The sequence below is a fragment of the Rhipicephalus microplus genome, chromosome 2 (assembly GCF_043290135.1).
Source record: "Rhipicephalus microplus isolate Deutch F79 chromosome 2, USDA_Rmic, whole genome shotgun sequence".
Lineage (NCBI taxonomy): Eukaryota > Metazoa > Arthropoda > Arachnida > Ixodida > Ixodidae > Rhipicephalus > Rhipicephalus microplus.
In genome coordinates, this window is record NC_134701.1 from 225,557,366 (window position 1) to 225,576,570 (window position 19,205).

At 42.5% G+C, this 19,205-nt stretch overlaps 1 protein-coding gene across 1 annotated transcript in view; it reads right to left on the reverse strand.

The window, feature by feature from the left end:
- Nucleotides 1–269: 269 nt before the first annotated feature.
- LOC119170367 (sorting nexin-17) overlaps nucleotides 270–19,205 on the reverse strand; it is a 34,776-nt gene continuing 15,840 nt past the window's right edge. The window contains exons 7-13 of the mRNA XM_037421508.2: nucleotides 18,306–18,468; nucleotides 17,205–17,345; nucleotides 16,285–16,347; nucleotides 7,865–7,999; nucleotides 6,687–6,893; nucleotides 1,581–1,628; nucleotides 270–656 (exon numbers count right to left, since the gene is read on the reverse strand). Of these exons, the coding sequence (XP_037277405.2) occupies nucleotides 570–656; nucleotides 1,581–1,628; nucleotides 6,687–6,893; nucleotides 7,865–7,999; nucleotides 16,285–16,347; nucleotides 17,205–17,345; nucleotides 18,306–18,468 (844 nt within the window). The 3' untranslated portion in view covers nucleotides 270–569. The remainder of the gene's footprint in view (nucleotides 657–1,580; nucleotides 1,629–6,686; nucleotides 6,894–7,864; nucleotides 8,000–16,284; nucleotides 16,348–17,204; nucleotides 17,346–18,305; nucleotides 18,469–19,205) is intronic.

Below are 19,205 nucleotides of genomic sequence, written 5' to 3' on the forward strand. Positions count from 1 at the left end.
TCCTAACAATTCAGAATAGTGTAATGAAATACATTTCATTAGAGACTCGTACTAAGCGTCACATTTGCATGCCACCAAAAATATTTCTTCTCGAAGACTGGCCAGATGACTACAGCACCTGTCCATTTGACGATTTACTTATCAGTTGAGCATTCTAGACAAGGGTTAAGCATTTTACAAACCTTTTCCACAGAGTGATTTTGCATAGAAGAATAAGACTTGGAAAAGAATAAAGCCTTTCGCAGCAAACGCTTCCATAATAACGGTGCAAAAAAAAAAAAATAAAGGCAAAATGAAAGCCATACTTCATCCATCTAGCAGAACAAAGCACCATTTCTGATCGGCACACATTGCAACAAACGTCAGTAAGCGGAAACACAAGGACGGTATACACAATCAAGCTTTTGAGAATAAATCTCGGGCACTCGCTGCTGGAATGCCAAAGTATTACGACACTAGGCCATAGAAGCATTTCAATCACTCAATACTTCATGCCAGCACCAATCCATAAAAAAGAGTACATATGTCACACCAGTCACATCTTTAAAGTCCATTGAATAAAACGATGCTCAAAGGTCGTCGTCACCAATGCCTTCAAACGCGTCGTTCTCCATGGTAGCCTTTGGAGACATGATCCCACTGTTACGTTTGGGGTCCTGGAAAAGGCACAAATGAAATATGCTGTCTACATGCATAAAAATAATTATGCACAGACACGAGAGCAAACATTTGGGGACCATGACATTGGAAAATAATGAAAGTTCTCTGTAGCACTTTATCCACTTCAAACAAGTGGTCATACAAGTGCAATTAGGCTCATATAGACGCATGTAACAGCTAAACCGCAACCTGTTAATGTCTTTACATGTGTTTTAGTAATCTGCAGAAAATGCGAGTATGGCTCTATGTGGTTAAAATGCCACATACATTTTCCCCCCACATTTTCTTTCTTACAGAGTTCATTTTCAAAGGTTTTCATATTCTATATTCTCTTTGAAAAATGAAACAACTACTAATATGTACAGCATGTGCGAAGCACAAAATGTTGCAAGCTATCACCGTCACTAAGATTTGACACAAACGAGCTAGGTCTACTACTTGCTTTACGAGACTGTGACATTCCTAATGTTCCCATGCGAAAAAGTAATGCTTACATTCAGGACTCACGTTGGCAGTGTGGTGGCCACAGATAATAAAAATCTTTCACAAGTTTACCTTCAGATGTACAGCCTGCACACATCTCCGTGCCCTGAGTCTCAGTGTACACACTGTTTATTACACTTTATCCCTTCTGCACATCAGTCACAGCTGTTGCAGCCTCACAAATTCCTCCTTTCTAACACTTCCTTCTTTGAAGTTGGCACTAATAGGTTGCAACAGCTATCTAGTAAGTATTCCTCTGTTACCTTTCAGCTGTTTATCTGTTCCAAAAGTGCTGCACTTTGAACAGTTGCATAACAGAATGCAGCCCTTTCTCCCGAAATTCTCAGTGTACGCAGCAACTTCTCTCGCTTCACTTTTTTTCTAAAAAAAAAAAAAAGGTGACATATACAATGATCCACTAGTCAAAAGCAACTTACGCTGTGCTTTCGCGTTGTCTCTCTCGTCCTAGACTTGCCATCCTCGCGCTAAAAGCACAAACCAGGACACAAAATGATCAACAGACAGCAATATTTATACTCGAGCACGATGGAAAAGATAACAGTCAAAACCCACAATAAACACAATATACATTAAATTTCACTCATAGTGAAAATAGGTGCATTGCACTAGTTCTATAAAGTGACAGTAAGATGCAGAAACACACGACAAATCATATTGTGCAACTGTGAGGCAGTGCAATCAGGCTGAACTGCAGACTTTATACTTTACTCATCTCTTTCCTTAATTTGAAAGCACTGACAAGTATGGGTGAAAGAATATTTGAGTATCAAATTCAAATAGCAGAATATCTAATGGTATAATTGATTTACCCCCGTATTTAGAAACGCTCCTCGACTCGAATTCCATCCTTCACTTGACTGAGTTGAGCACTGCGCCGCTGCTCGGCTGAAATTGACACTGCGCTTCTCACGAATCGCTGCAGAATATTGCCGATAAGCAGTGACTTGGTCTGCCAAGAGATGGCGCTCCGATCGACTTTTTCAAGTCGAGGAGAGCCCTTGAGTGAAGGAGCGTTTGTGAATATGGGGGTTAGACTAGAATTCAAAGTTGCCCCGCCGCGGTGGTCTAGTGTCTAAGGTACTCGGCTGCTGACCCGCAAGTCGCGGGTTCGAATCCCGGCTGCGGGGGCTGCATTTTCAATGGAGGCAGAAATGTTGTAGGCCCATGTGCTCAGATAAGGGTGCAAGTTAAAGAACCCCAGGTGGTCGAAATTTCCAGAGCCTTCCACTACGGCATCTCTCATAATCATATGGTGGTTTTAGGATGTTACACCCCACATATCAATCAATCAGAACTCAAAGTTTCTAATGTGCAATGTGTGACATGGGTCAATCGTGCAACTTGGTTAGGGTGGGCTGGCTGAAATTAATGCTAACATTGTTAAAAAGGCATTCTGTTAAAAGCTTCACCTAAATACTAGTCCAAAACTGAGGGTATGTTTATTTTAAAAGAGAATATGCCACTTCCACACATCATGGCTCCAACATAAAAGGCCGAAGAACAGACTAGGGGACTTTCACGTCATCCAGGTATCGCCGAAATTGCTTGTTTCCTACACCTTCCCATTCCTGCTACTAAGACGTCCACAGTGAGTGCACGTTTTCAGCTGCAGAAAACACAGTATTACATAATGGCGATAAAGTTTGAAGCAAGGTCATTTGGAACAGCTTGTGCTTCAGCATGACAATTTGTAGTCGTTCAGCGGCAGTCACTCGCCACGATATGCGCTCCAGGACATGAGCAGATTGCATTCTTTTGTTCTTTAAATTTTCAACAAATTCTTTGGTATTCAATTCAATATTCAACATTTTTGGCCACAATTCAATACGATTTCGAGATAAAATTTTACTATTGCACACCCCTAGTGAAACGCCCCTATACAAAAAGGAGGAATAAATGCGTGCAGGCGAGCACTGTATGAGAAGAAGTTCGAACCGAGAAACGGCGTTCGGTCTGGCTTTTTTGCCGATCGATAGTTTTTTTATCAGCCCCACAAGACATGCACAAGATTATATATTGCTGTCAAAAGAAAATCTCTCAGTTTTGACATGCAAGCGCACTTCTTCCACGAAGTCAAACCCCACCAACTACCGCGGCTGTCTCCTTCATGTGCACAGTGGTTAGAAAAGCATTAGAATGTGTATTAAGAACCACATAGGGTGAAGTCATTTTTATAGTAGTATTGATCTATTAATGGCCTGCACTCTTTCCACCCATGAAGTCACCAAGTGTCACTTGTTTTGCATTGGGTCACGCTGAGACACCATTTAAATGGGTTACTACTTATCGCCTGACATCAATCAAGTCCCACTTGAAAAGCAATATCAGCAGCCCGATCAGAGTGAGTGGATTTCTTGGTGAACAAAGGTTCCAATCATTTTGTTTCAAATTAAATTCAGTTTTTCTTCCCAATAATTTCAGTACTGCATTTGCCACATAAAGATTTAATAGTAAGAACCAATAAATACTTTATCAACCTCTTCAAGGTATAAGAATATATCAGTTCATAATGCTTTTCATTCGGCCTTTGGGATTATTAGAACAAATTTTGCGCTCCGGGATTCCTAGATGATGTCACGGCCTCCCCTGTCTCGCAAGTCCCTTTATCTGCTATGTTTCACCATAATTAACACAAACTTATTAGCTAAACTAGGAACTATTGCCCTCCAAGAGGGAAATTAGTAGCCGGAGTTGACTTGCATTGCCTAAATGCACAACTTCCACAGACTTCAAAGGCAACCCGAGTACAGCTGCACGAACAGGTGCAAGATACTGTAGCTTCTGCACAGCCTTGATAAGCACAATGCCGTCTCTTGCACCACACACACACACATCCTGCCTACGAGTGCGGGAAAAAGAGATTAGAGTCACAATCGAAGGTAAGTGTTTGCCGCCGTGAAACTCTGCGCGTAATCTTATGTTTGAACACAAAAAAAAAAGGAAAAGAGAGAACGAAATGTGACAGTGACATGAGTTATCCATTATTTGCAACACACAAACACTTTTCTCTTTTGCTCTTCGTAACTGTCATTAGATGGGAGGATACAGCATGAAGGCAGGAATGTCACGGGAAGTCCCGTTTCCGAAAGTAATTTTTCCAGACAAGCATTATTTCTGAGCATGTATGCAAGTCACAACTTGTTAAAAAAGCTGACCTGCAAAGGATAAATGAATAGTAACAGAACTCATCGCAGAGTAAAAGACAGCTGGAAATTTCCACAAGAGGCTACCATGACGTGATCAGCTTCTGATTGATCACGTCAAGAGGCTCTGCACAGGTTCTGTAAATGAAGCCGAAACTGCCAGTAGAAAAGCTACAATATTAACATGTGCATATTACATATTATAGCACTGAATATTTAATATTGTTAATATTTCACTTTCATTAAATGCACAATACGATGAAAGCTTTCTAACACACTTTCCACGACACGACAAAAAAAAATAATGCAGTAGAAAGAAATGTACAACATTGTAGAGAAAATGTCAAAAAAAGTGTTGCTAAATTATAACATATGCATTGCACTAAGGTCTACCTCAGGTGAATTTATTCATTAGTTCATGGTTTTAAAAAATTCTTTTTGAAAACCCAGAATTTATTCTGCAAAGCAACCACTAAGAGTTTTTTTTTTTTTTAACATTTGAATGAACTTGTGACAGCACACATTCACCCAACTGATTGACGCACCTCCTCAATAAGTCCAGCACAGCAACAGCTCACTAAGTATCAGAAAAAAACATAGCAGAAATGTGTAAAAGGGGGATTCTAATACATAAGCGTCTGTGCATTCTTTGAACCATTGAAGGCTTCTACTGGATTCTACATATATCTTGGTCTGACATTTTTAAACAGTCAATTTTAAAATACTGTTCATGAGGGATGCGATGCAGGCTTCTTGGTCGACATGTTCAGCAAGTTTTCCTCATAGCGCAGATAGAGGACAGGAAAACACGAGAATAACAGCTGGAAGCAAATGCGAAACGACACGACTTATAATACAAGCCGAACATAATGCTGCACTTGGAGATATGTGTCAGCAAGCCGTCGACAGCACTGTCAGAAAAAGAATTAACGTATCTGCGCATGCCTTAAGATATTCAAAGTATGCGTATATATGTGTGTGTATGTACGTACATACACATTGTCTCTTTGTTCACCATTATCATGCAACTGTGACTCGCTAGACAAATGCATAAATGTTCCCTAGTTTTTGAAAATAAACTTTGTTAGAAACGAGCACTCTGTCTATCTATATGTGCCTTCATTTTTTCCTGTCCTTTACGTGCGCTACAAGAAAACTTACCGAAATTTAAAATACTCAGAAGAGACTATTGGTTATTGTTCCTGCAAATGTTATTCCAAACGCCGACCGACACGTCAACCACGACATATACTATATCTCCGATCAATTAAAGAAAGAAGTGGTCAATCCACTAAAGGTGGAGCTTACCTTCATGATGAAGCAACAAACAACACAATTTTTTTTCACTTCAAACAACTCGCATGGCTCCCTTCTTGAAGTCGTTTGACACCAGCAACACGTCTCATCATCATCATCATCATAACAATCGTGCTTTTGCTTTGTGCATTATAAAACACCACTATTGCATCTATCTGTCATAAAATTACCAGGAACTATCTCGCAATTTACGAAGCAACGCAGAGCTCGTCTCGCCTTTACGTTATCCCAATTGTACACATATTTTCATGCTGTGTAGCTGTGATAAGCATGCACATTGACTTCCTTCCATTAAAGTCAGCACAATAACACATGGCTACCTGCATCGAAAGTGGACGGATAGCAGAGAGAGGAGCCCTTTGCTCCTCTGGACAGCTTTTCTTTTCGCGCTAGCTGTAATGCATCACGTGCTTTTCCTCTCTCTCGATTCACATGGTATGTCTCTGCATGAGGGACACAATTGCCTCACAGAAGCAAAAGAAACGTAAGGGCCCAAAAAAGGCAAAGTTTCTCTTGCACGGCTGCAATACTAAATGAATACCAGCTGACCCACACCAACATGACTTTATGTTTCAATAAAATGAACAACACTGCTTGTATTTCAAGTGGAATCCCTGGTGAACATTTATTGTTTTTATAGCCACAAACAATTCTTGGAATTGACTTGACTGGTTGACTAATTTGACTGAGCGTGCTGTCACTGGAATTACCTGCACTACAGTTCGGGGACGCAATGTGCGGACCAAAAATATGCCACTAGCTGCAGAGCTGGTCTTTAGCCCTATGTGCATATAAAATTAACCCCTCACTGCCATGCAGTATTAACAATGCACCAAAGTGGACATGTTTCAAAAATTTAGGGTCCAAGAAGATGCAATAATTAGGAAACCAAGATTTCGACAATCTTCCTGCTAAAGAATGCAAAATTAACACCAGAACTAGGGAAATGCAAGAGTCAGGATTGCATTAATTGAGCCTCTTTACACACCTTGATAACTTAACATTGCATAATCGAATCAAAGACTATGCAATCAACCCGGCAGGGAGAAACTGTGCCCTTACTGTTTCGTGGACAATACCGTCGGTGGATGCAGATCGGCTGACAGAGATCTGGTAGCTAGAACCATCGCGCTTGAGGAAGCTCCACGAGCCACGGCGACCACTGCCTGGCCTCTGGCGAGTGTTGTTATTCTGGGGTCGGTTGGCGCCTTGCTTCTTCAGCAACAGTTCACCCACCATGCCTTGCAGGCACACACTAAGCAGGATCGCCTGCACAGATGACACACATTGCAGCTGCACTTACACTGCATCTCTATATGCCAGGGTAAAGGTGAAAAACGCTCAGCTGCAGTTATATGCTTCCATTTGCTTCTTGAGATGGCCCCGCAAATTACAGTGGTACTCAACACGGGTTTCAAGGGAAGCAGCGTCCACCACAATCGCCGACATTCTCGAGGCTCTGACTAATACACTTCTCGCTAGATCACACAAATGTTTGGTTACAAGTCTATACTGTCGAGATATAAAACACGACGACTTATTCGAAACCGTTCACATCCTAAGCCAAGACTGTATAGCAGCGAAACATAATCGCCAAGCTCCGCCTCTTAAAGGGGCCCTGCAACACTTCTTCAGCACGGTTATCTTTTTATCCACATTTTTTTCTTCACATTTACATTACAATTACCTCATATAACTTTCCTACACTTTCTTTGGCATGATTGTCTGTGAGATCTAATTAATCCATCAAAATAAATATTTTTGTTTAAAATCAGCATAAGAGCATTTAGGATGACTTAAAAAAAATTGTTAGTCCACAGCTAGGCACCATACTTGAAAGCATTCATCCAGTGATGAATATAGCATTGCTAGACTCATGAACGCTAGGGCTCAATATACCTTGATCATTCAATTATTAAAACAAAAAAAATGACCCCTCGCTGTTCTATCTTGCCATTCCTTTGGGGTTTTCCCATTAGAGAAGCTTACTAGGAAAATGTCCAAGACATATTCAGCATTTCAAATATTCAATATTCGCACACCTCTAGTTTATCTCCCTTATTAGTCGCATTACCAAAACCATTCCTCAAGTAGGCATCCCAAAAAAGATAATAGCTCCAATTGCTACAAAATACATAGAGCATGAACGAATCAAGATTCTCTTTCGTTTGTGCAGCTGTACACAACATACAAGAGATTAACAAACGTGCAAACGAACATAAACTCGACTTTTTGCATACCTGACTGCTGACCACTGTGATCCATTGGAGCTTGTTCTTACTCATCAGGTACTCGAATGAAAGCTCTAGTCTCTGGTGCTTTCCATCTGAAATTTGAGAGTTCCCAGAACACTCTCCATTTGCATGGTCTATCACCTGAAAGGTAAAGATACACATGTGGCTCTAATTATACTGAGATACGGTGTCATAGGTGGTCACACCATACAAAAGACTGCAATAAAAAAGTATTAATAAATAACCACTCTATTTTAAACAAGATTGAGTCAGGACAACGAAGATGATACCGAGCTGCTGCTGATGATGATGCATAAAGACAACGAAGAAGAAAATCAGATATGCATTGCACTCACTATATGCAGGAGTACAAATGGAATTATTTCATGGGAAGAAATAGAAGTTGTGTAATAATATCCAGGATGTTACGTGCCAAAACTACCAATATGATGGTGAGGCATTCTGCAATGGAGGGCTTCAGAAACTTCTGCCGTCTGGTGTTCTATAACGTGCACTGCTATTGCAGAGTAAACGAGACTCTAGCATTTCGCATACGTCAAACCGCAGCCAGCATTGCACTCGCAACTTTCAGACAGCAGCCAAGCGTCGTCATAACCACCATTCATTCCACAAGGAATAAGAGTTCCGACTACAGCAGAAATATTCTTGAACTATGCTTATGGCGCCACATAATTATTTTCCATGTTTCATCATGATCCGTTAAAGGGACCGAAAACTGCTCATAGCACGAATTGAGATAACCACACTAATAAGGATTGCCTATTGTATTGTGTAAAACACACCCATTCTTTATCATTAAACACGTACTTACATTTTCATTCTTCACTCAAAACAACTTTGGTGCCTCTGGTGGCAAAACTATGGACCATCTCACCGAAGAAGACCATGATGGGATGCTTCGCGGCATTAACGAAGTTGAAACGGGCATAGACACAGGTGCTGGAAGAACGGTTTGAAGCGAAACTCGGTGTAGCGTTTACTCGAGTAAACCTTTGTTTTAAACGCAAAGACATGGGAGGCAGGGTGCATTGAAGACACTTGCGCTCGGCTTCCTTGGCTCGCGTCTCATCAGTGTTAAAAGCACACGCCGTCTGCATTCTCAAACGCTATCTGTGTTCTTGACTCGCACCTTGTCGGTGACGCTGGTCTTCCACTGGCAACGCTTCAGTTCGGCTTCCTTTGCTTGCGCCTCATCGGTGTTGACGTCGCCATTCGCAAATGTGATCGGCTTTGCCAACCCTCGCAACGCTGGCGACAGCTGGAAAAAGGTACGTGCACACTAGCGGGAAGCATGCCGCAATGGCATTCCGCCCGTAGGCGCGATCGTGCGGCAAACAGCAGTGCGCTATCCGCAATTCCGCAACGCGTCCAGAATCTGGCCGCGCTTAGCGCGCGCATTCGCCGGCTTGTGACTCCTTCTCGCCGACAGATGGAGAAAGGTGGTGCCACGCGGGTGAGATTATGCCCACATGACGAGTGGGCTCGAGCATTGCGAGCGGTGGAGAGGGTGAAGCAAGAGAGATGACAAGCGGTGAGCGGCGACAGGCTAGGGAGAGAGTAGCGTCAATACACGCACACTGCAAGGAAAGGCGTGACCTACTTGGCACTGCCCAACACCTGCAGCCAGGAGAGCGTGATGTGGACGGAGGGACAGTGTTACACAGGCTAGTCAAAGAGCTGCTTCCCATCTAAAAAGTGAACGTGCATTTGTAAGTATTGTGTAACCTTTTACTGGTGTTCACTATTAAGTGTCTCTATATTAGCGTTCTAATGTCACAAACCTTTTATTTTAATCTTTTTATTCTAAAATGTGCAGGATATGCATTCGTTTGCACTGAGCACAACAGTGGTGCCGTGTCGCGCTTGCTTGACGTATAGTTCTATGCTCATGAGCGGCGAAACTCGCCCCCGTAAGAGCAAAGTACGAAGTTAGCTTTGCGGCCTCTAAGGTTACCTACGACAATGCATCACCAGAACTGGCACGAGCGCCTAGCTGGCGAGGTAATAAAGAGATCTCATGTGATGACAAGCATTCGAAACATTTTTTCAAGTGACTTTATAAATTAAAAAAATGGTCAAAAATGTCAATATGAAAGTGCTAAACTACAGTTTCACCCACTCTTGTGAAAGCAAAACCTTGAGCATGACGCGAAGAGGCTTATTGGCATCATGATCCCTTCACAGCATTGCTGGAAGATATCTAGGTACAGTTCAAAGGCTTTTCAGATCAAAAAATACTTCTAGTAAGATAACCACATGCCTTTGAGATCAACCACTGCAGCTACAAACACTACAAGGAGTGAGCATTTTAATGCACCATAAAAACCTGGGTTGAGAAAAAATTGGTTGTCGGCCCCTTTAAAGGCCATTTTAGAAACCTCACAGCACTTGTTGTCATGCCAAGGAAATGCTTAGTTAAAGAGAAATTTGTTCATGCCGTAATGGTCCCATACTGCCCAACCACCGACCCACCAAAGCTAAAGTTTCTTGCACAGAACACATCACACATGCATAAACAATGGCACATTGATGTAACATTGTGGAGAAAAGTGTAGTTTATTCCGTCTTGAAATGCAGAGCCAGATTTTTTTTTTTTTTGCTACATAATCACGATAGTACTAGAATATTCCTCTCGGAACTTCCTACATTTACATTAACTTTCCTGTTCCTGTAACTTAAGCTGCTATTTACCTTTAGCGTCCCTTCTAATATCACATATTGGTTATTTTTAGGAGTGTGCAAATATCGAACTTTGGAATATTTTTCTAATGGTTTTCCCTATTCAATTGGTGCCGTAAGTTTACTATTTGAACTATTCAAATTTTTGGGAAATAAATATACACACCGAAATTTAATGACTCGGATTTCTGGGCAATAAACATATTGGTATGTAAAAATAATAAATCGGCGTACTTGGTCAAGGTTTTAAGGGCACCAATGTGCCAAACTGCAAGCCGCCTCCGCCGGTGCTCTGAGCAGTAACTGCACGACAAGTATGGCTAGGTATTAACCAGCCCAACTCTACTATTGCCAAAGCGTAAAATGCCCGTCCACAATTGTGGGGAGTCAGCAGGCGATGCAACTCGTTGCTTATAACGAAGCACATTGCGATTTTTTTGCTTTCGCACGTGCACTAGCGCAATATGTCCTTGTTCACAAAGTTTGGATTCATGTTGCACATCAACGCGGTGAGCAGTGTTAGGCTTAGCCACGACCCTGAGCACAAAGCTCGGTCATAGTGTGCGTAGCTGCAGTGACCAATGTTTCAAAGTATGCCATGCTCAATTGTGACAACGCAGAGCCATCCCACTATGGTCTTTGTCTCGAGGTTTGAAGTGCTAATAAGCAGAGCCTCCAACTGTGGGCATCACAAATCAATGCTATATTGTACGTCCGGTTCAAAACAAGCATCCGTGATATTCATAACAAGAGCGGCATGCTATCGTAAATTGATTATTGAGGTTCTATTTCCAGGTACCCAACTAAAGTGTAAGAAAGCGCCAAGTGATCATAGACCTGTGCACACTAAACGAATGAGAACGTGTCACTAAGTATTGTCGACAGCATGGCCTCGATCACCATGTACAGTGTAGACCACTTATAATGTAACAATTTATAGTGCAGAACTGTTTAAAATGCGGTCCTTTTCTACTCTCGTTTACTCTCCCAGAGAGCCCCATGTGTACATACCACTTATTGTGCAACCCCCAAGATGAAAGAGCGGTTATAATGTGGTTGCCAGAAATTGTTGGTAACAAACGCAGTAGCGAGTGCGCTTTGGAAAGGAGGCAAGCCGAGTCAAGTGCCGCTGGGGAGCGAACGATGAGGTCATTACGGAGGAAGAGGGGACATGGAGTGAACGAACAAAGGGCGGAGAGAAGAAAAAGAAAATGAAAAAAAAAAAAGACCGCGAGACACTGCGTGGGCAAACTGGTAGGTGTTCTATGACGCGGGCTCACCAGGTAAGAGAGGAGGACGGTTGCCTCGGTGACCGATATGCCTTCGCACCAGCGCTGGCGCGGGAACAGCGTACTACGTCGCTAGCGTGGCTTCGGCCGTGCACTGCTCAATGTGGCATATGTGATCCCGTCCTTATCAACTGCATGCACTTAACAGTCGGGAAACACGTCGTCGTCATAGAGCTTGCAATAAATATCCTGTTTGCTTCATCATCTGTAAATTGAAAACTTTTAACGGTGTTATGACACGAGCTTTCACTTTTGCTGCCAGTGCGCTGTCATACGTAAGCTTGGCGAGTTGTCGTCGTTGCTTATCTCCTGGCAGCCAACGTGAACTTCGTATCACGCACGCTGTTCTTGGTTCACTGTTAGTGCGATCTTTTTGACGCCAAATCTTCGTGTTTTGGACAATTTTTCCACCACAACAACCAAACAGCAAGCTAGGCCTAATCGGCGTTGGTTGCGCTTCAATCGATAGCGGTCGCGTGAATCTAAGTTGCGATTTGCTACTGAATCAACGAAACTCTTTGCTGTGGCTGCACTTCACGGGAACGGATACATATCATTAATGAAAATGAGGGCAGCACGTGTAGTTCTCAAATAGTGGATCGCGATTCGATTGCGATGTCTTAAATTGGGTGCACGCTCGTGAAATCGAATGGTTGGCGTCTTTCAACGCGTCACATTCTGGACGTGATTCGACATAGTTTCTGTGTAATGTACATAATCGCGGTCTGGTAGTTGGCGAATTTCTGTGATGGTGCTTTTACTTGTTAGACCCCCCCCATTTGCGTTCATTTTATTGGCAATGCGAGTCATTGGACGTTAAATTCTTTAAATATTCAGAAATTAAATGTTAGCAAGCACGCATCGCACGTTTCAATTCTCAAACACGGAAAGCCGCATGCTCAACACGTTTTGCGTAAGTGCGGCCCTTGAAAAAGATTGTCTTGGTTTTGGCACCACAGTGCGCATAATCGCGACTCCCGCGACTTACGTTACAAGCAATCTATACTGTACATGCAGATGTCGCTCTTTTAGAGTGAGGATAGTTCCAATTGGCAAGTGTGTTTGAGCAATAAGGCAAACGATTGCCTTATTGCAATAAGGCAAACTAATTGGGGGCCTGAAAACAAGCTTTAAACATTTGCTTTTTGTATCCTTGCTTTTGAATGGAGGACCTAGTTGAAGCAGGAGATTGAAAAGCCAATAAATGGTCATCCTATTGAACCCAACGTGGCGGCACTCTGTTACACGGTTGAAACGCAAGAATTTTTTTAGAATGCAACAACTTTTTTCTTATAGAATTCCACTACAAAGTATAAAAAAAAATATTCAAGAATATTTAGAAAATGATTCAATTCGATTCTTACTAAAACTTTACTACAGTACAATATGGTGATATTGAACCCACATATATCAAATTTTCGGGTATATCGAACTCGCAAGTTATCACCTTGAAATTCCTTTGTAAAAGTAAATTACTTTGTAAAAGTATAGAAATTCCCACGCATATATCGAACGGTATTTTTACCCGCCTTCAGGTACATCGAACGCCGCACAAGCTTGCCCAGTCTCGCAGCAGCACCCAGCGACCTCTGGGCAGCATCACGCCTGCGCCAAAAGCCAAAACACTCGAAAAAAAGGGGCGAGAAAGCTCGAACTGTGCTATCTCCAAATTGCGAAACGGCTTTTTTTTTCCACTTCTCTTTCTCTCTCTCATGCTTTATGAGCGTACGCGTCGGCTAGGAAAGCATGAACTAAGGAGCTGACGTCCTTCTCCTTTCGCCTTTTATTTTTCGTTGCTGTTTTGCGAGGTTTGATTAGACAACCGAAGCTCGCGTCTTTTGCTGCTGTCTTTGCCAGTGGTGATCGGTGTTCTGCACCATCGCCTCGCGAGTCGCGAATGTTTTGTTGCTTTTCCTGTCCCGATGCCTGCGTACCATCGCATGTGCAGCATTTCTTTTATGCGTGCGCGGTGGGCAAAGCAGGATTACCAGATTGGGCTATTAATAGCCGAATTGGGCTACAATGTTATCGACTAGGCAAGACGGTACAATGGTGGAGAATTTTCGAACTGGGGACCCCAAATGACTTAAGCATGTAGGCCTTCCTTTGTAATCTCAGGCTCCCCTATACACAAGGCCCCAAGAACTTGCGCGCGCTGCTTGGGCTCCCGCCACCAAAATATTGAAATGTGTTCAACGATCCCTACACTTGGAGACATAGTCCAAGAAAGGGCTTAACGTGTAATCACATTGAAAAGGTGTTTTGAGAGCGAGCAAGCACTCCCCTTGATTATTCTGGGATTGAGCAAAGGGAGCCTTTAAATGTAGGCATTAGACAGAAGGTAGGTGAACTGAGAAAAACTATTTCAACTCCAACCAATGTAAAGTATGTGAAAATGTGAAAACCAGACGCATCCGAACCGACTTCGTCCTTCATCACGGAGACCATGGCGACGTTGCAGCGGCGTCTTGATAGCACTTGCGCGGTGGTTAATGACCCGATGTTTTGCCGGGCAGCGGAGTCAGTATGCATACACTGGGGGAAGGGTTCGGAGGGAACAATAAATGTTTTGGACTGTTCGCTGTACATGCCACGACTCACATAGTAGTAGTCTTCTCCAATTAGTCTCACTTTTCAGGATGGTTTGGTTGTGTGGTTGATATTTATCTTGTCGAACGTCTCACAATATTTGGCGATCACTCTGCACTTTTTGTTCAGCTTCAGGACATCCTTGGCGTGTTGTCAGAGTCGTTCCGATCGGTTTTTTGTCTCTCCAATTTACGAACAAGGGCCCTCGGCGCATGGGATTTTGTAAACGATACTGGGAGTCTTCTCAGTTGTTCTTTTTTTTCTTACGTGCTCTGTGTTTGTATACCAAAATGTAGCGTTTCTATTGGCCCCCTTCACAAGTCCTATGGGAGTGATGGGGCTGTTTTAACATCATCTTTATGAGAATAAAATTCGAGTTGATGATTGTTAACCTAATAGTCATATAGTTTTGCGGGAAATTAATTTTATAAGTGCAAAAAAATGTTGAAAAAACAACTGACTTGAACTATTTTTGGGCTACTTTAAGTTTACGCGTTGGGCTATGTTTGGGCTATCTTGAAGTCTAATTTGGCAGTTTGAGGCTCACGCCATCTGGTAACCCTGGCACTGCAAAGCCGCTGTGGACTTCTTGAATTGTTGACTTCTCGTGTAGCTATTGCTAGCGTCAAGAAGCGCAGAACCCTTGACTTTGCGACGAAGTCGAAGGCTATTCAGCGTGTTGAGGCCAGCGAGAAATGTTCGATCGTCACGGACAACTTTGGGATACCAGAGAGCACTTTGAGTACATTGTTGAAAAACAAGGCATATATCAAGGCAAAGGTAGCGGAGCAGCCAACGTTGGGAGCCTGTCAGGTGCGCACTTCTGCTCACGGGAATGTAGAAAAGGCACTCTATGCCAGGTTTTTATAAGTGTGCGCGAATAACATTCCAGTGTACAGCCTGATCCGGATCGCCAAGGCCTAATGGTTTGTCAGTGCACTCGATGAAACTACGCCGACAACAGCGGGTAGCATCACAGGTGACATTACAGCAGCGCTACAACATCGTTGACAAAACATTTATGGCAAAAGCGAAGCTGTCAGCAGCCAGGACATCCAGCAGTGAATGACAAAGGAGTGGCCAAAAGTCTCCGCGAAGTTTGCTCCCGCAAAAAACATCGATGTCTGGCGAGGCGTGAAGACAGACACAGTGGTCGAATGCTTCCGCAAAGCACGCTTCGAGACGGCGGAACTTGCGGAAACCAGTAAAGACGACGACGAGCGTATAGACGACGCATTTCGCGAGTTGTGATAAGATTAAGACTGGCGTCTTTAACATTTTGTAATGAAGAAGTAGCGGGTCATGAAAATCTTGGCAAACACATCGTCAGTGCTAAGCACGAGACGCTCGGCCCAGACGTTTCACCCCTAGAGGCAGCCGAGTGTCAGGCCGGGGGACGCCTGTGCCCAATTCTGTGGAACCTTCTTCATTACAATTTCAAAAACAAAAAAGCAGGCCGAGGTTAGCGATTTTTTTTTTTTTTTTTTCACGCAAATAAATCATTCTGTTGCGGCGTGTGTGTGGAATTAGTTGTCATTCTTGAATGCACCTAGTGTAGGTGATGATCGGCTACAGGTAAGCTCTTGGGGCCTCTATTTTTTTTTATATTGAGTTTTTCATATATAGAACTAATTCGCAATCCCTTTCGAGTCTTATATATCTGTGTTTGACTGTGTTTGAATCCATGTTACACCCAATATTTTGCTATTCACACAGCTATAGTTATTTTACAAGGTGCAATCCAGCTACTTACATTTTTTTAGTCTTTTCAAGGCACTGAGAACATTACACACATGCACGCTGATACTGATAGTCCATTAACACTAAAAAGTGATTTTTTTTACTCACAGCAGTTGTGATCCTCCAGCATCGTATCCTTGTGACTCGAAAGCTGATTTCTTTGTACTGGTCCTAGAACAATAAGAAAATGAGCAGAAAAAATAAACTTGCTTTTTCAACCAAAAACCAAAAAAAAATTTTAACCAAAAAACTTTGGTTAAAATTGGGACCAGGGTTTTTTTATTTTCTTTTTCCAAAATGAGCTTTTTTGACAAAACTTGCTTCCTTAGCTCTTTTTTTTTTTCTATCCCGCTGCATCCAAGAAAACAATCTTTGGCAAGAATTTTGAAAAGACATTACTTTATATTGCCACTTTTCTTGAAATTTTTGTGTGAAATAGAGAATGCACCAAGGCGCATCAAAGATAACCAAACTTTCTTTTATTTTGACCGAGTTTGCCATTTTTTCAGAAGTTTTTGGTTCTGCAGACAGCTTAATTAAGAAAAGCATGTGATTCACTATGACACAAATTAAAACAAAAAGAAAAAATTTCGGCACAAAGTTTACAGAACGCACTTAATTTGTCTGCGAAATCAAGAAATGTTGCGGCAAGCAATAGTGAAACGCGCACGCCACCACCTTCAAGCATTTTTCGGCGCGCTGGCATCAGTTTTTATAAATAAAACGTTCAGTTCCAAGCACCTCTAACATACCAACGTAACATATAAAAAACCAGACAGAACAAGAATATCGTCCAGACATGCATGTTCAATCTCTCGTGGAATCACCCAGGTAGTGCACTTACTCATATTTGTGCAATTACAGTGAAATGCACATCTCAATGAAAAAAGATTGCTGAAACTATTTGAAAATAGTGCTACGTACACTTCTTCAGAATTGTCAGACTTGATGGCAGAGCACAATGAAAAACAGCTTAGTGATGTAAAGCCAGTAAGAGAGATCGGACCCCTGAACCACTGCCTACTTACCTGTGCTAAGGCAAGTCTGAAATTGAGCTCCCTACCACCGGCACTAATGAGAACACGTGTATCGGGTTGTGGATAGTCGCAGAAGCAGGGAGCAAATTGTAGATAGCCATAATACTTGAGAGTCCGTGCCAGTTGTAGATACTGCAAGAATCGAAAGGAACTTCAGTAACGCTCTCGTAACTACACACCACATCAAAAATTTTTTAGCACTATGAAAAAAAGTTGGCTAACAAGCTTAAGTTGTGTGCGACAGTGCTTCCTCACCGCCATGAACTTCCAAGCAAAAGTTTAACAACTTGCAAGGTCTTCCAAGGTTTAGAAAACAGCACAGTTATAGGGGTCCTCCACCAGTTTTCCTGAGTTATAATGAAATAGCCTCCCTATTCGCACATGACGCTTCATGAATCATACACCGCAAAAAGTTTTATAATTCGTCAAGCACGGGTTGACTAACAGGGATTCGTCACAGCACAGCGCCACGGCATCACATGCCATCTGACGCCATCAAAAATAAAGAGTGTTCCACACTCGGCATCTGAAATTGAAACTGACAGGCGTTGTGGCAGAGCCCACAGTATTTTACTGCATGCAGAGTGACCTGTCTTTTTGGGTCATAACTCCGTGTGTTCATAAGTGGCACACTTCTATACTCCTAGAGATCACGAATGTTGGAGAGATACGTGATGGCGTCTCATAACGCAAGCAGTAAGCAAATTTCTCATGGTGGTTGTGCGTGAAGCACTCCTATCAGCCAAAGACCGCAAGGGTAAGGTCATAAAGTTTGTATGCACTGTGTAAAAACTTCAAAACCTTCTCCCTTTCCAAATGCAATCAGCCCCGTTCTTTACAAAAGTTTGCCTGCGGCATTATAGCACATAGCTAACCTGATGCTTACAATAGTGACATACTCTACCGACATGCATGCTACAGACGATGTTGGGATTGGATGTGCGAACAACAAGGACAAGGTACACTGCCATAGTAAAAAGAATGTCGCAGTGCAGATATCCCTTTCAGTATGGAAGTGCAGATAATTGACTTCCGAGTTTGCAAAAAGCATAAAGAATTGCAGTGAACCAAATTTTTAAAAGATAAGCCCACCTCCTTTTTGGAGCCTTTGGCTTGAAGGGTGGCTAGCTGTCGCTGTGTATCCTTGGGCACAACTACCCAGCCCCGTTCTACATCACTCAACGTCTGTACATAGGCCAGGTTCAGAGCAATGCGATCATCCATTAGCGCATCGTCCCAGCCGCTGTCCCAGTAGCTGTGGGTTTCAAGGAAAAACAGGAAACTTTATAAGAGTCACGTGAACTAATAAAAAGCAAACCAAATGCCTAAACTTCTGTTACACAACATAAATCAAGCTCCCAATGTGTCATTCCCTATCAGCACTTATTACACATGCCCAATGCCCATCAACAAGTATGATGTTCCATTCAATTTACTATAATGCGAGTGCAAGGCTTCTTAATAAAGTAGTGGGAGGCCAATGTACTGCAATGCAAATTTTTATATGGTTGCTTTAACGTTTCTCTGCAGATTATTGCTAAACAGACAATACTCTAGGAAACCAAAGTATGGCTGCGAACTCTTAATACCAGAAAGGCAAAGATGCTATTTTCTCAGCCTCTCCTCCTTTTCAACTTCTGCGAAAGCCCAACTAATGTTTTCAAGTCTAGAGTTCCAAATATGCCTCATACACATGAATGTTTAAGAACATCAGAAAATTTGGATGCTAAAAATCTTCGGTGTTCGACCTTTTGGACTACTTCCCAAGTTTCATGTCCAAAACAGCATTCATTGAGCCCCTACCTCTGCCACCTCTATCACCTCTATGTTGGAACCAGTGTTTTCTTAGGCTTCAAGCAACCATAGCAGCCTAAAAGGCAGCTTTGCTGCATTACAAGAATGTAATGAAGTGAAGCACACTAAAATTGGAAGGGGCCACTTTCAATTGGCATTGACTGCGCCTTTGAGTAATTCGACTGTAGCGGAGCCTGA